At 38.8% G+C, this 21,126-nt stretch overlaps 2 protein-coding genes across 8 annotated transcripts in view; both read left to right on the top strand.

The window, feature by feature from the left end:
- TNFRSF8 (TNF receptor superfamily member 8) overlaps positions 1-3,321 on the top strand; it is a 31,121-nt gene extending 27,800 nt beyond the window's left edge. For all 4 annotated transcript variants that reach the window (XM_072026958.1, XM_021273560.4, XM_072026959.1 and 1 more), the window contains one exon: positions 48-3,321. In XM_072026958.1, the coding sequence (XP_071883059.1) occupies positions 48-292 (245 nt within the window). In that variant the 3' untranslated portion in view covers positions 293-3,321. The remainder of the gene's footprint in view (positions 1-47) is intronic.
- A 363-nt stretch (positions 3,322-3,684) lies between these two features.
- LOC101791359 (tumor necrosis factor receptor superfamily member 1B) lies at positions 3,685-20,751 on the top strand. 4 transcript variants are annotated; one of them, XM_027443333.3, is made up of 10 exons: positions 3,685-3,843; positions 11,128-11,230; positions 13,686-13,814; positions 14,432-14,581; positions 15,441-15,534; positions 15,620-15,813; positions 16,539-16,613; positions 17,601-17,638; positions 17,978-18,251; positions 18,857-20,751. In XM_027443333.3, exons 1-10 carry the CDS (start codon positions 3,718-3,720, stop codon positions 19,156-19,158), a joined length of 1,485 nt encoding a protein of 494 aa, XP_027299134.1. In that variant the 5' UTR covers positions 3,685-3,717; the 3' UTR covers positions 19,159-20,751. The 4 variants fall into 4 exon arrangements, with proteins under 4 accessions (XP_027299134.1, XP_005021366.2, XP_071883057.1 ...); XM_005021309.5 differs by having other exon boundaries at positions 18,860-20,751; XM_072026956.1 differs by having other exon boundaries at positions 16,539-16,610; positions 17,599-17,638; positions 17,959-18,251.
- Positions 20,752-21,126: the final 375 nt, after the last annotated feature.

The raw sequence follows: 21,126 nt of genomic DNA on the forward strand, positions 1-21,126 counted from the left end.
CAGCCATATTGTTACCTATGCTCAGCACTATTTTCTTCCTTCCTCAGAAAAAATATACATCATGAAGGCCGATACTGTTATTGTGGGGTCCATTTCAGAAGTGCCTGGTAGCAAGAACTGTGCTGCTAGAGGATGTGAAAGTGATGTTGATATACAGGAAAACACGGAAGAGGAATTGGAGATGCACTATCCAGAGCAGGAGACAGAGTCTTTTCCAGGGAATGATGTCATGGTTCCTGTGGAAGAGGAGGGAAAGGAATTCCATCACCCCACCACTGCCACTGAAAAGTGATAGCCCACCAAGAAGGTGTGCAGCTACAAAAACACCCAGTGTGACACTAAGCCGAAATCTACAACAAGGGAGGCAAACACATAGTGTCTTAAATAATCTGAAAACTCATGTAGAACACCAAAAAACATTCAGACAAGGAGCACTATAACCTATTTCATCTAACTAATGAGAGGATTATCCAAACTGCTGGCCTTTGTAGATCATATCAAATATTTTCTCTTTCCCTTGCTCTCCCAGTATCATGCTGGAAACAAATTTGAATCAAAGCTACAAAATTCAGAGGACTTCTGGATGCTAACTCAAATTTCACAGCTTGCTTTCTCTGTGTGAAGGACTGGATCGAAACCTACGTTTGATTACTTCTATTAGCTATTAAAATTCTGGCCATAATTCCAAGTTAATCTTGACACCCAGCCACGTTTCACATATTGTTTCTGTTCTTTTACCAACACTTCCAATTTTGACACAGATTTTGTAACATCCAGTATTTTTTAAGGTCTCTGCTCTTGAATGAAAGTGATGATAATTTCAGTTTTCACTAACAAATAGGACTCTTGCCTTGTGGACTTCATAAGGAAACAGGACAACAAGCTTGGAAAACAGAATGCAAATAAAACTAGTTGAAGTCCGTTGTACTTTAGGCCAATCCTTCTATTTTTGTCACGTCTGATTCATGTTTCTAGACTATTTCAAATCATTAGTAAGCACAGAAAATGGTCTCTTCTAATGGAAGCCAAACTAGCTGAACATTTGGATGTTGAATGAACTACAGGTTTAAGCCAACGCAAAATCTGTAAAAGGGGAAAATAAGAAAAACTTTTTCTACAAAAAATGAAGGACTGAAAAATAGGCTAGCAATTACTTCTTGTCACATTGTCAATATCTGCTTGCTTTAGAAAAATTTCTCATAATCATAAGAGTGACACTGAATCATATATGTTCTTTAAAATAATTCTGTTTGGTTTTGTGGTCAACTGCCTTGTGTTACGCAGTTTCTCAAAGTTCATGCTGCTTGTTTGATAACTGTAAATGTAATAGTGCTGACTATGTTTTTGCACAGGACAGTGGAAAATGAGCAAGATGACAAAGTGTGCCTTAATAGTAAAAAAAGGAACCACAAAAACAATTACTTGCTTTGTAGTTTTACCCTGGACAGAGTACTGTAATAACAGCTGTGCAACTTCAGTGTCTTTTGTCTTAGAAGAAACAAAAGGAGCGTAAAGGCGTACAAAACACCTTCCTGAGAAAGACTCCCAGTACAAGTTACCCACTGTTTTATCTGTGACAGTGGCAGTAAGAGATGCTATTTAGGGAGATAACATAAGCCTAGTTAATATCTGCTGTTTTCATTCCTCGTACTTCTGCAACATCAGCTGTAATCGGATTAAGGATGTTGAGTTTGTCCCAGCCTTTAGAATTCCTTTTGTTGCTGTTAATTTTTCTTACCTCTTCTGAATTTCCTGGTATAATCTTCCTCCACAATCACTCTGTGACAACAGATTGCAGATAGTTTCAATTCACCGTGTAAAGTACTTTTACTGTTTTTAGAATGACCTCTATTCAGTGAGTACCACTAGTTCTTGTATTACAGAATTTAGTGCAATACTGAGTTGCCGTTATAATATTTGATTGTACCCTCTTCAGCATCCAAGCTGAGTTCCTATCTTTTTATATTTCTTGTGTAAGTTATCTGATCCACTGCCTTGGTGATTTTAGCTGACCTCTTCCTTATCTCCTCTAACTTCACTATGTTCTTCTGGAGATTTGGATACCAGAACCATGTACTGCACTTAAGAAGAGGGTATGCCAAGGTTCTAAATGGTGGCAAAATTACAATTTTTATTTTGTTCTTAGCACCTTTGTAGATGATGCCCAGCATATATATGTATGTTTTTCTGGGGTGTGACGGGTGGGGGCTGTCCTTGCACAGATGATTTCAAAGAACCATCAAGGATGATTCCAAGATCCCTTTTCTGAACCGTAATTGATAGCTACTAATTCAGCATCAAGCAGGCCTGGTTTAGATTATATTTTCCTGAATCATAGAATGGTTTGGTTGGAAGGACTTTCAAGACCATCTAATTCCAACTCCCCTGCCATGGGCAGGGACACCTTCTACTAGATAAGGTTGCCCAGGGCCTCATCCAGCCTGGCTTTGAACACTTCCAGGGCTGGGTCATCCACAGCCTCATGAGCAGCCTCTGCCAGTGCCTCGCCACCCTCACAGTGAAGGTTTTCTTACTTGTATCTAATCTAACCCTACCCTCTTTCAGTTTAAAGCCATTACCCCTTGTCCCATTTCTACATACCCTTGTAAAAAATCCTTCTCCAGCTCTCCTGAAGCCCCCTTTAGGCAGAAGGCCGCTGTAAGGTCTCCCCAGAGCCTCCTCTACTCCAGGCTGAACAGCCCCAGCTCTCTCCATCGGTCTCCACAGCAGAGTTGCTCCAGCCTCTGATCATCCTCGTGGCCTCCTCTGGGCTTGCTCCAACAGGTCCATGCCCTCCTTGTGCTGGGGGCCCCAGAGATGAATGCAGGGCTGCAGGTGGGGTCTCAGAAGGGCAGAGCAGAGAGGGACAATCCCCTCCCTCACCCTTCCGCCCACGCTGCTTTTTGTGCAGCCCAGGATACGGTCGGCTCTCTGGGCTGCAAGTGCAAGTTGCTGACTGATGTTAATCATCAACCAACAGCCCCAAGTCCATGCACTCAATTCCAGCATCTGCATCACCAACAAAGATGTTAAACAGCGCTGGGCATGATGCTGACCCCAAGGAGTGCTGCCTCTCATCACTGATCTCCACTTGGACACCAAGACATTGACTTGCAACTCTTTGAGTGCGACCATCCAGCCACTTCCTCACCCCCGGAGTTGTCCTTCCATCAACTATAAGTCTCCAATTTAGAGACAAGGATGTTGAAAAGTGTTAAATGCTTTGCACGTTTCATATGCATTGCAGCCTGTTAAATGTATTATACTTGATATACTTAAGTAACACTGACGATCTTTGAATTAAAAGCGCCATGGATTTTATCCTGTAGCCACGCTTTTGTGTCTGACCTGTAAATGTTTCATTGCTGTTGATACTTGCAGTACACAGATCAGTTGCAGAAAAAAAAAATCTTTTTGCAGGCGAGCAGTTTGAAAGTGAAGAAGCTATTAGTCAAGTGCAGTTTTTCTCAGGAGCGGAGCAGGTCTAAGTCCTCTTAATACCATCCTGGCAGCGTGCAGAAGACAGTAGCGAACGCGGTGCGGTGCAGCATGAATGAACGCTGCGAAACGTAAGTTGCTATTTTGGGGGCTAATAAGTAACTAAACCTAAATCAGAGCAGAAATAAGCCCACAGTGCCTGCTGAGGACCTCCCCTAGGATACAGCTTCCAGCTCCGAGGGCGGGGACCGCGGCTCTTTACCCCCGCAGCCCTCTGCGATGCTGAGCCCGGGGGCGGGTGCCCCGGGAGCCTCCAGCTCCGCCTCGCCGCCGGCCTCTGTCGGTGCGATGGGGCCGCGCTGGCTGCTGCTCGCCGCCCTCCTGCGAGGAGCCGTGGGCGGCCGGGTGAGTGCAGGGGGCTCCGGGAGGGGCTGCAGAGGGCTTGTGGGGGGCCCCCGGTGCCGGGCCGGGGTCCCCCCGCAATCCTGCGGGCAGGGCAAGGCGCCAGCGGGCGTCTTTTTGCTGTCAAGCTCGGTGCCGTGAGCTGGCTGCCTCCCTCTGCTGCTCAGTTCTTCGGGAGCCTCAGGGCTTTTGGACTTCCTTCCAGCTCGTCCTGCTCCCTTTGGCGAGGTCGTTGTTTTTTTCTGGGTTCCCAAAGGGATGGCTAACCGTTTTTTTCCTGGGTTTTCATTGGAAGTGCGTTGGTTTTTCAGGCTTGTTGGAGTATTTGCAAAGATTGGGAGGGTCCTGGCAAGTGGGGAGTGTATGTCTGTATTTAACACCGTTATTTAAACAGGAAGAGCTTGTTGTGCTCTACTGCATCCCTTAAAAACATTCCTTATTTACATAGAAAAGCCCTTTAATTTACAGCTGAGACCCGATGCGATGCAGCTGTGACTGTTCTATATCTTGCTGAATTACTGAATTCTGTTCTTCAAAGTATCCTGTTACTGTTTAAAGCAAAAAGTTTCATGGGATCTATTTGACTTTGGGTGTATGCTGTGCTGGTATAATGGATAGTGTTTTTCTATTTGATTTTAAGGTTTATTGGACTGTGAAGATAAATGTGGAAATAATTCTGAGATGTCCATTTCATTGCTTTTTCATGGGATGTGTGTGTTATTTACACATTTATTTAATCATATTAATTGAGCCTTCATAAGACACATGTTCAGTGAAACTAGGTTAGGGTGTCAGAATGTTTATTGAACCTGGAATTACAGAGCTGTCTTTTCAGGAGGACTGGGTGCTGTATTGGGTTTGATAGTACATCATTTTTTTCATCTGCGTTTCATTTTGAATTCAGCCCCTGCTTGTAAGTGGTAGCATTTTGAACATGATTCATATGAAACACTTTAGACTGGATGGGTTAAAGCAGATAAAGAAGGGAGAGCCTCAGAACTGTGGCAGATAGTATCACCAAAATGTAAGCATGAAGTTTTGTCATGCTTCTTGCTGTCAGCCTTAACAAAGGGTTTGTATTAAAAAGGAATTAATTTTTCTGTCACCCTAAACATTATCTTATAATAATGGTAAAAAAGCATGGAGGAAAGTTTCAGCATCACTTTTTGCATTGTCCTTGGACTCCTGACAAACCAAAGTCCGTATATGAATTAGAAAACCAAACCTAGTAGCTTCAGACACATCATCTCTGCCACACCACAACAACAAAAAAGCCTGTTACATCAATTTTTAAAAGTGTTGAGTTAAAGAAAACTTGGTTTAGCATTGAGGGAGAGAAACTGGTAAAGCAATAGCTCTTAAGCAACACACACTTTCTTAATTTTCCTCAGCCTAACTAATCTTAAATATTCTAGCCTAATTCTCTATGCTACTCACAGGAACTGAACGTATTTTTTGCTATTTTGAAGACCTCAGCCATCAGATATTTTTAATTGAAACTTTCTCAATAGCCTCAACCCTAAATGACTGTCCTTTGCAGAGCAGTGGAGCTGCTGATGTGTGCAGAGGAAGCCATCCTCTGGATGCTGCTGGCTGGTTGTAAAGGAATGCTGCTGGTGTGTGGAAGGTACACTGAGCTGCAAAAGGATAAATGTAACAGAAGATCTTATGGAAAACCCTTGAAATAAAGGGCTAAAGGCAGACTGCTCAGATGCCATTCTTTTTTATGGTCAAAGCTAAGGAGGCCATGGGCGACCTGTACCTTTCTGTTGTACATATCCTCATGTGTGGTTGTTGCATCAAAGTTCATAGTAACTGCAAGTCTTAACAGGCCACTGCAAAAGGCACGTGTGATACAAGCAATGCCATTCCAAGAAAATTCTCAGGCTTGCAATGTATTATTCCACTTGCCTTCCCCGTTGTTTGCCTGTGTAACTTTGCTTTCTGCAGGGGAAGTATAGATTTTAAGGCTTATTAGCTCTGACAGTACCTTTAAGTATCAGATCTTGATTTAGTGGCTGATATCTTTTATTAGGGCAACATTTAGGAAAACAGAACAGCTTTTGGATGCACATGCTTGAAGTTTTGAAACATAAGAGCTGGTATTCTGGAAATATATGGATATTGATGTGTGGATATAACACATGAGATGCTGTGTCTTCCTGCAAACTGCCCTGCATCTATAATTTCTGTATGTTGTGAATAACTTCCATATCCTATACTGTCTACTGCCACCTCGTTTTGGGAAGATGTTCTCATATTATGGTGGTGAGTGGCAGTGAAGTGGAAATCCCTAACAGTAACCAAAAGATACTATTTTCTCAGGAGGTGGGGAAGGTTGTGGCCATCAATCTGTTTGTGGCTATGCAAGGACTCCTGGTTTACACAAATAAAGCTGGATATAATATGGGAGAGCAGTTCATATAACGGACCTTAATCTTAAAACTTCTTTCAAATACTGCTCTAAGATTAGGTTATGCTTTCAGTATTGTTGGTCTAGCCTGATGCCCTGATACAACTCCCACTGATTTTGGTGATAAATGCTGTTATCTAAGACAACTCTAATCTTCAACTGAATTCATTCTCTAAATGACCAGTTCAAATATTTTAAATATAATCTTGTTTTTTCCTGTCTTCAGAGATTTGGTGGCTTAGCAAATGGTATCTCTGTACCCTGAGACCTTTCCATAACAACAGATTTTTATGTCAGAGTCTTTGGTGACTTCATTGTGGTTTCATTTGCGTAAAGACTGTTATACACCAGATACGGTTCCTGTTCAGACTCCTTTGTTTGACAGCTTCAGTTTGAAGGCAACTGTATGAAAAGGAGACCAATAAAAGAAATGCGACAGGATTAAAATATGTGATTAAATCTCTTTGTTTTAAATTACTTCTTTGAGTGAAACTGAAAAGTATATGAATAGATGAATAATTACATATATATATATATATATATATGTATGTAATTAGCTTGTTTTATTTCTAGTATTGAAATTATTTAAGTTAATTATAGATGAAGTCCAAGAATTCAGGGACAAACTATAAGGCAGGAAGTAAAACAAATTATTTTTATTCTGATTAGTATTAAGCATATAGGGAATGCATTACATTGGCACATGCTGGGAGAAGTTGACACTTGGACTTGCCTTTGTGGGAGGGTGCAGGCCTCAGGCCCTTTCCCTTCACTTGAACAGCTCCACACAGCACAGACACAGCTGCAGGCCTGAAAGCCACACGACAGTTATGTACTATGCTAGTTTTATCTCTTGGTAGGTAGGAAATAGGGAATCTTGGAAACAACCGTACATACATAATGAGAAGAATCTATTCTAGCCTCTCAGTTGGTGTGGAGACTGCTTTTAACTCACTCCCCTCCAGTGACAAATTAGGTCACTTATCTACTGGATATCAGTAGCACAGATGGGAAAATGAGACAAAAAATGCAGGGACCCTTGGAGAGAGGATCTTGAGTAATTGACTTATTGCATGTAACTTCTGTTGGTAACTTATTGCACATAACTTCTGTTGGTAACTTATTGCTTAAAACAGAGATTGCAAAAAATCTGAGTGAGCAGTGTAGTTAAGGGCAAGCACAGAGTTTACTCATTTCTGCTTTGAGTGATTAGGGATTACTCATCCTTCTTATGCAGATATTCCAGCACAAGAACCAAGGGCTAAGATATGTTGCCTAATTTGATTAATTTGCATAGAAATAGACGTGTTTAATAATGTCTGTACCTCTGCTGCTGGATAGATGAAGCATTTTGCCTTCTACTTGCACTGGTCAAATGAAATTATTTTAATCATTTAATGAACCCCTTCCAAATTGTTCATTTTGTCTGTGTAAATATCTTAAATCTGTTGCTGTTAGACACTGCTGCCAATTCTGAGAAATGCTAAGGCTATGATGTAAAAGATGCAGCACCAGCTTAACTTCCTTCATGCTTATCTCCTTGCAGAACAGAATCACAGTTAAAGCGGAAGACAAAATATGGGTATGAGAGATACAAACAGTAATAAACTGTAAAGATTGTGGGATAGAATCAGGCCCCTTTACTCATCGGTCTTTCAGACCGAAGTAGCTAATAGATATGGATGCCAGAGAATTTCATTTTGAGCAGCAAATATTGCACAGCCCAACTCACAGCCTGAAACTGGGGAAATGCCTAGAAAAGGTGGGGTCTTCTAGTAGCCAAGAAAGCTAGGAGAAATTTACACCTGGAAAGAGGCCTACACTTGCTCTGTCAGAGTAGGGGATTTGTCTACTGACTTTGTCAGCTTTGGTTAAACAAGCTTACATGGGAATTAACTACTGAAGTTACTGGATTTGCTCCACAGCAAGCCAAGTTGAGCTCATGCATGTATATAAATTTGATTTAGGTGAGTCTTTTTTGGTTTCCCATAATGTTCTTTAAGGCTACTTGACAAGAAATTGTCAGTTGTATGTCGTTGAGAGACACAACTCATCAGATAAACTTTCAGGGAGATTTTATCGGTCAGAGATATCCTTTCAAGTACAACTTAAGAGAAACAGATGTGAACCCATCAACCAGTAGGTTTTCCTGTGTCATTAACTCACAAGGCAGTGTTTATAACAGACAATGCAGAGGATGAGATAAGAACACTTTTTTTTTTTTTTTTTGCCAGGAAGCCTCAGTAGCAGCAGGATAATTTGTGATGTGGTTTGTTGTATTTCTTTCCTTTTTTTTTTTTTTTTTTTTTTTTCCCTGTCTGTGTGTTTTCACTGGAGTGTTTTCACTGGAGTTTTACTATTTAAAATGACTCTTAAGTGCTTATGTTGATGAAGGTGATCGTAGTGATGGCAAAAACGCAACTACAGCACTTTGACTTCTCTTAATAAACGCTTTGATCTTTTGTCTCTTAATAAACAAGAAAAGATCTAAAATTAAAAATAGTATTGATGAGAGCAGAACCGTTTTCTTCTCCTTTGTTAGAGTTTAGTGTCAGCTTACACTTGCAAATAGTGTGGTTCCTCTACTACTTGTTGCCTGTTACCAAGTTCAGCATTAACAGTTATCGCTGAACCTAGAAGGTATTGAAGAGACTCATTTTTCTTTTTTTGACTCCTGATTATTAATCTCATTGATCATGATGAAATTGATAATGTCGAATCCAGCCTCCTGTTTCTGCTTCAAAGTCTTAAATCTTTGTGCAAACCCCCTTTAAATTAGCTTTCTTAACTGAAACGCAAAACTGGAGGCCAAAGTATTTTTTGGAGATGTATGTGGCTGCAGCCTGGTTCCTGCAAAACAGTCTTTCTTCTCATCAGAAGGCAAACAACAGTATTTGAAGGATGCAGCTTGCGCTCAGCAGGTGTTTCTAACTTCAGCTGCTCTGCTGTTTAAGGAGATTTAAAAAAAAATAAATGGTCGGTGTCATTCTTCCCCACCCCATCATGGTTTCTAGCTTGCTGAAAAGGTGTTTTCTAGTTTCTTCATCACTTCACAACTGGTCAGTTTCTTGTTAATCTGTGAGCAAATGGGGCAAGTACTGGCGAAACCTGTCCCGTCTTTCTGGTTTTGAGTCTTCAACTCAACTGACTCAATAGAAGAGATCAGAATTGTCCTGGTTTCTGGTCAGTGCTACCAGTGTTCATGGTGGTTTAAATAGGAGTGGTGAAATTTCTACTTCAATAGTTTGGTTTCCTTTTTCCTGGAATGGGTATTCAATCTTAAGAAGGCCTGTCTCTGCTGTCACATTCCCAGGAAAGGCTCCTTCTGACAGTGACTATTGAATAGATGTATCAAGCCCTGTTCCTGATATACAGATAGATAAGAGGCAAAATATTTCCACAAACTGCATAAGAAAATGCGGGTTCCCTTTAAGCAGTTGTTGAAACTGGGAATTGTTAGTCCACTTTGTCAGTAATGTGAAGATATAATAGGTAATCAACATGTTTTCTCAGTAAGGAGGAAGGATATTTTCATTACTGGCCTCCAAATGGCTGGTTCCTGTTTTGATTTCTCTTTTTAATATTTTTTTTAAGTACTTCTCTAAATGTGTGTAGATTATACATGGAACAATTTCCTCAGACTACAGACAATTGAGCAGTGTCACAGGCTCTTTGAACACCTTCTTTCTGATCTGGCAGGAAACTCCTACGCTTATACTAACGTTAGATTTTTTCTTTTATTCAGTGAGTATGTATTTCCTTTTGAAAAGAGATGGCACTTCCTCAAATATTTTGACACTTGTTCATTGAAGTCATTGATACAGATCTATATGAGCTGAAAATTAGGTACAGTGTATTTTATGACTGCTACGTATGCATTTAAACTGCCGTGAGAGAGGTTTTTTATTACTCTTTTTTAAAGACTTGCAGCCAGTTGCTCCTTTTCAGAAGATGTGCTTTTTTTCAGAGATGTTTTCAAAACATCAAGGCCTTTCTCATTTAAAAAGGGAATCACAGAGTGTTTGGAATTATAAAAGCTTTATTTTTATTATTTATTTTTCCTCTTTCCTTTGGTCAAACAGCTTTACGGGGTACAGGTTCTTTCACTGAAGGGACGGATTATTTTGCCTGGATATTGCATGGGTATAAGTGAGGGCACAATCAACATTGTGCCCTCAACACAATCAATATTGTGCACAATCAACATTGAGCACAATAGAAGATTCAGTTTAGCATCATGTGTCCTTTACACCCACTGATGAAAACAGAAAGATTCCTTCAAGCATTGCAGTAGTGCTAGACCCACAGCTCCCTTCTCCACCAGGTTGGGAGGCCTGGGGAATATAACAAGAGGTAAAGTCAATCTTTTAGTTGGCTCTAAATGTGTATAGGAAATAACCTATGATTGTTCACATAGCCACTTTGCAGACAGTGGTTCTCCCTGGAAACCTAAAGGTAAGAATTTAGGTTTCACTCTGGTGTTTTCTCAGAGGTTGCTTAAGTCATGCCAACGAAGAACAGATACGTAGTCCTTTGTTTTAGGGGATTCAATAGTGACCAAGTACGCTGCTAATCCCATAGTTCCATTGCGTTGTTTTGAACATAAAGCCTGGAGAAATTACTTTGTTCACTGTGACAGATTGAAAGCAGATCTTTGAAAAACAGATGAACTGCTAAATGGTCTCAGGTAGGTCACGAGCTGTGTGCTCTTCTTCAGTTTTTTGGTCTCTGCTGCTTTCTAGTTCATCAGGCCTACCTGATCAGAAAGGAAGGGGTTATAAGTGCACTGATCTTTAAGTGTTTGTCTCTTTTGACTCTCTGCTATAGGGTCAGGATGGATTTGTGACTCATGTTTTTTCTCCAATTTTTTCTAGAATTATTCATTGCCTTATACGCCACAGTTTGCACAATGCAGAGACCCCAGAACTGAATTCTATGAAGAAAGACTTAACAAATGTTGCAGCCAGTGCCGTCCAGGTAGCTTTTAACTTAAACTATTACTTTACACAGCCAAATTCAGACAATTTTCAGATGAGTATAGTACATGTTGGTTATTGAAGACCATTGATTTTTTACTTTTACTGTGGGCTCTTAGCTGGAAGACAATAAAGTACTCTGTCTGTAAAAATATCTGAAGAAGAGACATATTCATCAGAACTGGAGTTGTGTTACAAGTTTAACTTGGCTGGGGCTTATCAGGAGGACCATGTAGGCTGCTGAGCTCTTGTAAGCACAGCTTTGCGTGGTGTTTTGATAAAAGCATTTTTAAATGAACAGTTGGGTTTAAAAAAAGAAAGAAGAGCGACAGCTAACTAATGAAATTACAAATACGAAACATCATTGCAGACCCAAGCCCACAGATATATTGTAAAACTGCCATTTCACAAGGTATAGCTTTATTTCTGTACTTTGACGTATGACTTACATAAGGGGCTTGCTGCTGGGCAGGTTAATCGCTAATTGCTCATCAAGGGAGTATTGTTGTCTTTTACTGTAAATCAGACACTGCAGACCACTATCAGAGACCACATACAAGACCACAGAAACTGTCTGCTTTGAGGTTATGTCACTCCAGTGATAATTATTAATATTATATATAATATAAATACTTTAATTATTATGATAATTATTTAAAATTTACCTTCTGTTAGTAAAAATTGATTGCAGAAAAGAGGGAGAGTGGAGATATATTATTTTTAAATTTTTTTTAGGGCATTGTAATGCCATTTGCATATTTTAATAGTAGAATTTTTGCAACAAATTGGCATTATAGAATTACATTAGACACAGAGGAAAAAATGTCTTTGTCTCACAACATGCTGAGCAAACAGAATTTGTCTCCATAAGTGCTGAGTTCCTGTCAGAGAGATCCGGAAGTTTATGCAGGAAATTAGTATTTGCTGAACTAGACACAGTTGTTTGAATTAACTGTAAGTGTCTACATAGATCTGTCAAGTTTCATTTGTTAAAAACATAGTAGAGGAAATACGACAATTCATAATTAAAATTATTTTTTTTACCATAATTTATCAAAGATTGGAGCTTAAATCATTAGCAGGATGTGGGAGGTGGATTTTTAGCTTCAAGTAAATACATGCAAAACTGTCTTGGGAAATAATTTCCATGGCTCGCCTCCAGGGCTCCTTCTTTTGGAAAACATTCTCCAAGCAGTTCCAGAGATTTTTCTTAATTATGTCCCCTTCCAAGCATATCTTCCAGGATACTTCTGTACAGGATATGAGGCATTGACTTTTATCTTCTTCCTCCTTTCATGAAAGGAGGAAATGGCAACTGAAGTGTTTTTCTTTCTCCTGAAAGGCTATGTTGGAGCTCATGTTTACTTAGTGCCACCGCTGCACTAAACTCTGGTTTTGGTGAGAGGCATTGGTGGAAAGAGGAATAGCAGGTAGTTACTGGAAAAAGGACTAAAACCTGACAGTTCACCTCACAGTGTTCCTGGAGAAACTACCTTTACCAGCTTTTGATACTGTTCGGAGTGCCAGTAGCTTCAGAAATTCATTGCTTTGATGTGTTAAGACTGGCTGATGATATTAGGACTGACTGAAAATGTGAAGGAAGAAGAGTGAGCATTTCTAAAGAGCTACAGCTCATGTCCTCTCAGTATTGACTAGTGCTAAAGTTCTAATTCTTGCTGTGACACTTTATTTTGCCTTCTTCATTTGCTGCTGTTAACAACAGTAAAAGCAACACCCAAATTAGAATCATCGATGTTGGAAAAGCCCTCCAAGATCATGTGGACCAACTATCTTGCTACCACCAATGTCACCCACTAAACCATGTCCCCAGGCACCACATCCAACCTTTCCTTGAACACCCCCAAGGGATGGTGATGCCACCACCTCTCTGGGTAACCCATTCCAATGCCTGACCATTTTTTTCTGTGAAGAAATGTCTCCTAATTTCCAACCTAAACCTTCCCTGGCCCAACTTGAGGCTATTCCCTCTAGTCTTATCACTAGTTATCTACAAGAAGAGGCTGACCCCCAGCTCCCCACAACTTCCTTACAGCTACCTGAAAGGAAGTATACCATTTTAGCAGGTGCCTGACTTCCAGCATGAAACACAATCCTGTGTGTTTCACCACAAAACATAGGGTAAAAATCTTAGTTTTATGCACCGTGTTAGCTGCATCTAAATACATGCTGAAGTGTTTTGTTGAGGACTGAGGCCGTCTTGTTTTGAAGATAGTTGGAATCCACTGATCAGGCATGAATAATATAAAAGCCAGAGTTTCCCTGTGTATACATGCAGTCCCCCTTTAAAGCAGTACTTTCTTGGTATGCATTACCAACCTGATAGTGATGATGAGGGGAAAATGTTTCTATGGCTGAGAAAGAAACTTACCTTACTCAACCCTTAGTGATCTTTTCCAATGAGATGCTTTCACCGTTTGTTTGTTTGTTTTCTATAGGTCAGTATAAGACAGAGAGCTGCAGTCACAGTGTGGACACAAAGTGCAGTCCTTGTATACCTAACACATATACAGCCATCTGGAATCGGTCTCCTCAGTGCTTTGCTTGCTCACCACCCTGCAGGAAAGGTAGGCTTGAATTATGAAAAAGACATTTGTCTTTGACTGCCTGCTCAAAGAGATGGCTTGGTTTAAATTTGACTTTTCTCCTAGGAAAACTCTTAAATAATGTTTGTTTAGGACTTGTATAATTCCATTCTTATGCATTTGCTATTTGTAAAATTTTGAAAAAACAAAAAAACAGGGTATAGACTTGTAAGGACCCCTTCCCTCTTTCTTTATAAGCCCTAAAAATGTGACACCAGTCTTATATTCTTGGAAGGTAAGGTGCTACATTAATAAAATATATACAAATGTCATAAGTAGAGGTGAGCACAGGTAACACAAATGTGCATATTTACGGTTATGGTACTATATACTGTCCCTGCAGCTGCAAGTAGAGTTTCAAGTGTGAATTCCACAAATGCAAATTTCGAATCTCCAATAGAGACAGACAAAGCTCTTCTGAAAATGTAGATGTTGAGGCACATAATGTATTTGTGTTATGAAGTTATACTAGCCTGAAACTGCAAAATTGTCTTTAGTCTGTGGTATGCAAACATCACCTCATATTCAGTTGACATATTGCAGACTTTGATTTTAAGTGTTTCTAATGTTATCTTGTTTTATTCTTGTTTTAAAAACAGGATTTGTACAGAATCAAACATGCACTAGTTCACAGGACAGAATCTGTATTTGCCCACGCAATGAATACTGTATTTCAAAAATATACCAGAACTGCCAGATATGTAGAGTGCATAAAAAATGTGGAAAAGGTTACAGAGTTTTCAAACAAGGTAATTTAATTCTCAACTTTCAGAATCGACACACAAAATAGATCTAGTGTATGAAGATGGTTATTTATTGCTTAAATAGTTCATTGATACTTTTGAATCTGCTTCCAACTTGTTAAGTTACATTTGGTAAAATACATTGCATATCGTCTTTTAATTCGCTATAGTTTTGCATTCTTTTTAGTGCAAGAATTATCATAGCACATAGACAGTAAAGACACCAACAATATTCTCAAGAGGCATATCCAAAGGAAGAGAATGCTGCAATCTTTTATTGCCATATACCATAAAACTCCCCAATCCAACTTAATCTGCTTTTGTTTTGCTCTGCTGTGCGATTTCTTCCATACATGTCAGATTCAGGACCACATGTTTCCTGTTTAAATCCTTGAAGCAGGGCATCCGGTTGAATTTTGCTTACAGTAAGTAATGAAGATTCTATGCTGCCCAGCAGAGTGAATCTCTAGTAGGTGATAAAATTCACATGATAAATAACATCCAATGAGGTGGAACACTGAATATCATTAAGAAATTAAGAATCACTTAGAAAGATACAGAGCTCCAACAGAATTCAATAGGTGATCAGCCTCTTAGGGACCAGTGAAAAAATCTCCACTTCATCTGTAGTGCCACATTTTAACGTTTTGGTAGGTTTTAACCTTGACTATCAAGGGTACCAAAGTAACGGTTAATTAATCTTCTGATTTGTGTGTGGGTGGAATGTTTCAAATTAATCTCTCCCACAACAGTCAGACTGTATTTTGTATACCGCCCCTGTATCACTTTCAGGATCTGTACCACAATTTGATTATTCATTTTTGTTTTTCACTATATGACTAACTGGAGTTCTCTTTCTTTAAAGGAACGGATAGCACAGATACAGAATGTAAACCCTGTCCTCCTGGCACTTTTTCAGATGAGGAATCTTATAATACCAACTGTACACCACACACAGTGTAAGCCAGAGTTTCTGTCAAATAGCAGTCTTTATCTGTATACAGGGTTGCTTTCTTTTCTAACTTCTCTTTTTGTTTCTTGCAGTTGTAAATCAGTGGCTGTTCCAGGAAACAGCATGAATGACACTGTTTGCCATGACTCAGGAAGAGCAGATGCCACAGTTCTGCCTCACACTGCTGTAAACATGCTCCCAATCCAAAGTTCAACTTCCAACAAACCTGACGTAATAACTCGACCTGTCATGCTAAACTCTGTACCCGATATATCTCACATCATCGGTGAGCTATTAACTCATTTAAAGTCACTTCTGTCTGGCTAGGAAGCAAGATTATCTGTAGTTGACAGCTTCTTTCCAAAACCAATTACCTGTACTTAAACAGAACCTCAGAACAGCTGAGTTAATTCAATGACACTGCTTGTCCTGTGTTGCATAATATTTACCTGTACATCTGCCCTGCTCACTGCATTCCACGTTGTCTTAGGTTCTGGGCTGAGGCAAGCTTGACTTCATAAACCTCCTGGAAAGAGGTCTTTGGAGACTTCTGGCAGCCTTTTCCAAGAAAGAGAATCCTTATAGCATTCACAAGTGTGGACATATTCTCTCCTGTTCATAGTCTATCCAGAAGGCATGTATATATAGGAGTATTCAGGACTGCCTGGCTTTGTATTTTATGAACTGCTCTTAGGCTGGTGAGATACCTTTTGTGACTGAGGCCAAAAGTCTGTCCTCAGTTTTTGGAACAGGAAAATTCAATTTTATTTTGGTGGAGTCTGAAAATGAGACTTTGGTATTCAACAATGGAGGCCTCAAATGTGAATCTCAGACACATCTGGTACTTATAAATTAAGCTTTTATAACCATGGAAAGAAACTACAAAACTGCTTCTTTCTAATTTTGTCCCTTGACAGACTGACCTGCTAAATTACTTACCTGTTTTTTGGTGTTGCTGTTTTCTGTTTTTGTTTTTTTTTTTTTTAATTGTTATTATTCTTTTATTTTCAGGATCAGTAACAGGGCCATTGTTATTGGTCCTGTTAATCACTGTTTTGGGATATTGCTTAATCTCAAAAAAAAAAGGTAAGATTCATGAAGCAAAACGAAGCAGTTCTTGTAAGTATTGTCGCCTCATTTTCTACTAATTTGAGCCTAGTAGTTGACCGATGTCTTAGAAGGTGCTAGGTGGCTTTGAAGCTTTTCTTGTTGCTGCTTATGGATGAAGGATCACCAATATGTAGATTCATTGACATCTAATAATATATAAGTTCATTTATATTTTTTTTCAAGGGGAGAAGGCAATGCTTGCAATGCATTACAGATTCCTGCCTGACTTGCTGGCAGCCTTATAGCATCATGAAACTCTGAGGAACTTTTGACACCATTCCTCTGTTACATTGGGGGGTGAAATTTGGCCAAATGATTCAGAAGTCAAAAGCAGAGAGACTACCAGAAACCTCATGCAAAGCAGCTTGATCACATAAGCTTTGCAGGCACAGAAAATCAGAATTAAAAAATACACCAGGAATTCCACATGTATTTAGAGTAAAAATGTCTTTATTAAATCACAAGGTGAATTTCAGCTTAATACAGGGTTACACCAAGGCAGATATCCCCTTGATATCTCTCTTGTTCCTTAGATTTTAGACAGTTTTCTAAACATGCAACGTGTCGGGGAGTTGGACAACTGTGGAAACAGTTATGCTCCTAATGGAGCTTGTTAAGTGTTTTGTGCTTCACTTAAATATTGTGCATTATCCAATATTATAGTTATCATTAAACAGTCACAACCATAGTTTATTGTTACCTATACCTTTTGTCAATTACCCTATACTAGAAAAAATATTAATTTATGCAGAGGTTTCTCTTTGCTCACTGGCAAAATTCAAGGTAGCTTACAAACTTAACACGGTATAACTTTCAACATTTAAAATCACATGTACTAAACATGCATTTGGAGTTCACTCCAGGAACAGAGTAGCTGAAAGAGAAGCTCAGACTAGCTGAAAGTGCAGCTTTTGCAACTGAAACAAATTTTGATCCTAATGAACCATCTTTCCTCATTTGCAGCCCTTGCATACTTGCCACCAACTAGAGAAGCAGATGCGGTGAGTGTCACTCAATTCTTTCCATCTTCTCCACTTTAACATAGAATCATGGAATTTTATCTAATTACATGTATTAAAAAAAACACACAGCAGAAAGACAACTGGAGTGAGAAAGGGGTGGTTTGAACCCCAAGCTTAGAGTGTAAGATGTACTTTTTATAATCTATGACACTCATTTTGTTGAATGCCTAATGAGCTAGTAGGAGTCTTACTTACAGTCATCTCTACACAAATGGGGATTATTGGTGGTTTCTTTAGCTGCCCAAGTACTGACCAGTTCTTTGCTAGTGTTCGTTAAAAAGATAATTAATGTTTTGCAGTTTTCTGCAACTGTTTCAGCCTTTTTCCCCTTCAGAGAAGCAGTGTGACAAAAAGATAAGAAATACAGGATCGCAAAGCTCCAGCAGCTGTCAACAGGAGGAGCAGCATCTCTTGGAAACTCCTGGGTCAAGTAGTAGCTCCCTGAATAATCCATCTGGGTCTGCAAGAGTCAGTGTAACAAATAACAAGAACAATGAAAAGAAAGAAACAGAAAGATTGCCACAGCAATATTCAGCTGCAGAAGGTTGTAAGCTTCACAGTTGTGGAGACAGACACAACTCTGCAAGTTCAGGTAAGAGTCTCTCAAAGAATCTATATTGGAATGTTCCAGAACCTCTTGAAATTTGATTGTCAGTTATGAGTCTTTTTAGAAGTTTATATGAGAGGATAAAACATTATGCTGAACATAGCTTCAGCAGAGAGAGCATTTGGCTTCAGCAGAGAGGGTATTTTGTAAGCTTTGAAAAGAGAAAGTGATTGTTTTAAGTTGTTGGCCTGGTATAGTAGAGACCATGCTCAATGGAGGAAAAAGTTATTTGCAGATTAGGGGATCAGAGTGATGGTATCTGTAAGTGGGACAAATGGACAAAGGGAGCAGTAAGAAATGAACATTGTCCAAAGCATTCAAAATGGAAACAAATGGATAGGGGTTTGGCTGGGATCCAGAGCTCTGTCTTAATTTTTACAGCTTCTTTATTGCTGGGATAATACTTAGATTTTATGGTACCATCAAAAAACTAAAAGGTTGCAGAGCCAGTTTACCTAAATTAAGTGAAGCAAGAAGGTATTTAGTATCTAATTTAACTTTTAAGTCAAAGAACGAGATATAAAAAAAAATCCAACTGTCCTGTTCTGCGCTGCATTCTTCCATGCTTAATCTGATTTTTTGCTCTTCAGCAGAACACTCTGGTAACGGAGGAACGCAGGTGAATGTGACTTGTATTGTTAAAGTATGTAATCCAGATTGCAGTTCCCAGTTCCCAGAACAGGCTAGTCCAACTAGCATGGATTATGGAAACATTCATTATTATTCTCCAACAGGGGAAGAAATTCCCCTTTCAAAAGAAGAAAACTCCATGAAAAAAGAAACAGAAATTCACATCTCAGTGGAAGCCAAGGACAATTTACTTCAGGACTTACTTACCGAAGAAAAGAAGTTTCCTCTGGGTGTTCAAGATGTGGGCATGAAAACTGTTTAAAGGAGATAACAGATCGTACACTGATTGACTGATAAATTCATCAGATAACCTCTTATTTCTAAAATAAACATGTTAAATGTAGCATTCCTACAGAGACTTGAAATCTCATCTGAGTATAGACATTTATTTTTTGAAGTTTTTAATCTCTTCTTTGGCAGCTTTGAGAGTTGAAGGATCACCATTGCAGCTTTGAAAAAGTTACGACTTTTTAATGCTTTATCTTTTAAACTGAACGGCCTTCCTTCTGTGATACCCTGAAGAAACCTTTGCTAGCTTTGAAAATAAATGTTTTTCTAACTATATGCCATTTACTTTTCTCCTGAAACTTCTTGTGATGATAATTTGGGATCAGGTTTGCCACATGTGTTCACAGTCATGTTCTTGACCACTTCTGAGTGACTGGATTAAAATTATCAGTCATACAATGCCAGTGAATTATCCATGTGATTTTAGTTTTAAAACTACTGTGTTTAATTTCCCATCCCATATTTTCAAGGATTTGCTTTTCTCCAGCCTCCTGCATATTTATTATTGTAGTTTGCTTTCTCTCCTTATTGGACCAAACTTTTCAAATCAACCTTACATATATCAAGGAGTGGAATCTTTTACAGGAGCTTTTTTTTTTTTTTTTTTTTTTTTTTTCCTAGATTATAACTATTACGTCTAAACAATAGCATTATTTCATTAGCTGTACATAGTTCATTTTATTTTAGAAAGGAAAATGTAGATTAAATAGTTATTTTCTTCAAGTAGAAAACATTTTTTTGTAATTGACAGCTCTAAAATTTGTCACGTTTGTGTCCTGGCTGATTTAATATGGTTCCCTTTTTTGAGGTTTTCAAGGCTAGCCATGAACCCAAAATGTTATTCTCTACATTCCAGTGGATATTAGAGAAGATCCAGATGAATATGTGGGCCAGGCAGCTCACCTCCACTGACGCTCTCTTGATGATTGCATAACTTAATCTGTAAAAAGTGGAATTGACTCAGACCTCAGAACCAGAAAATCCTGTTGTCCTCCATATTTTGCTCAATGCTGAAGATCCATCCATGTCTTAGAGAAAATTAGTAGAATAGCACTTATTCTACAGCTACAGAAAAAAGTCAGACTTTTTAAAATACATATTTTAAACTTACAAAAAAATTAAGATTTATTAATATTATTTCTAGATGTGGAAACTGACAAAAAGGTCTTTGATTCTACTGTGATTTTATGAAGAAACTTTTTACAACTGTATATTAAACTTTTATTTGAGGGTCATTTTCAGAAAAGACTGTGAAACTGGAAACACTGAAACTAGTGCAAAATTAGGATGTAGAAAAAAAAGAGTTTTATATAATATTTTGAACCTCTTCCGTTGAACAGAGTATTTTAATATCTTGCTCATCAGCTCCCAGTATTGGGACCACGTGGAAGAAGCAGCAGCAGCTTTTTGAAGAAGTTTTAAAAATGTCTAAAAAAGAGGATCCAGTTATGGTATTTAATTTACTGTGTTTTCAAATTATGGAGGAGTGTGACAGAAGGGAAATCTAAGTTTTACAGGGAAGTATGAAATGTGCTAGTATTTGTTAATTAAAAAAAGACTATTTTTATACTTGTATCTTCATGGTTCCTACCTCTCTCCTAAACAGAATTCTAATTTTTAGAGTGGGTTGTTTAATTCCACAGGCTAAACCATGGCATTCAAAACAATTTTATTTCTTACTGTTACTGCCTAATTAAAAGAGGATTTATCCACTGCAGTCTCATCTCCCATTGTTTGTGCATAGGCACTCTGGAGAGGATTTTATATGCAAGTATCACTGTTCTATTCAGACTTGAATAGACATAATCTTGACCTCCTGTCTGTCCCAATGGACCTTTAATGCTTTTAAGAGACAAACAGCTTTTTATTGTGACTTGCTTCACATTGTAGTTTCTGTAACTGGCCCATAGTGTTGGTGGATATCAGGCCCAAACACTTCAAC

This window comes from Anas platyrhynchos, chromosome 22 (assembly GCF_047663525.1).
Source record: "Anas platyrhynchos isolate ZD024472 breed Pekin duck chromosome 22, IASCAAS_PekinDuck_T2T, whole genome shotgun sequence".
NCBI classification, from domain to species: domain Eukaryota; kingdom Metazoa; phylum Chordata; class Aves; order Anseriformes; family Anatidae; genus Anas; species Anas platyrhynchos.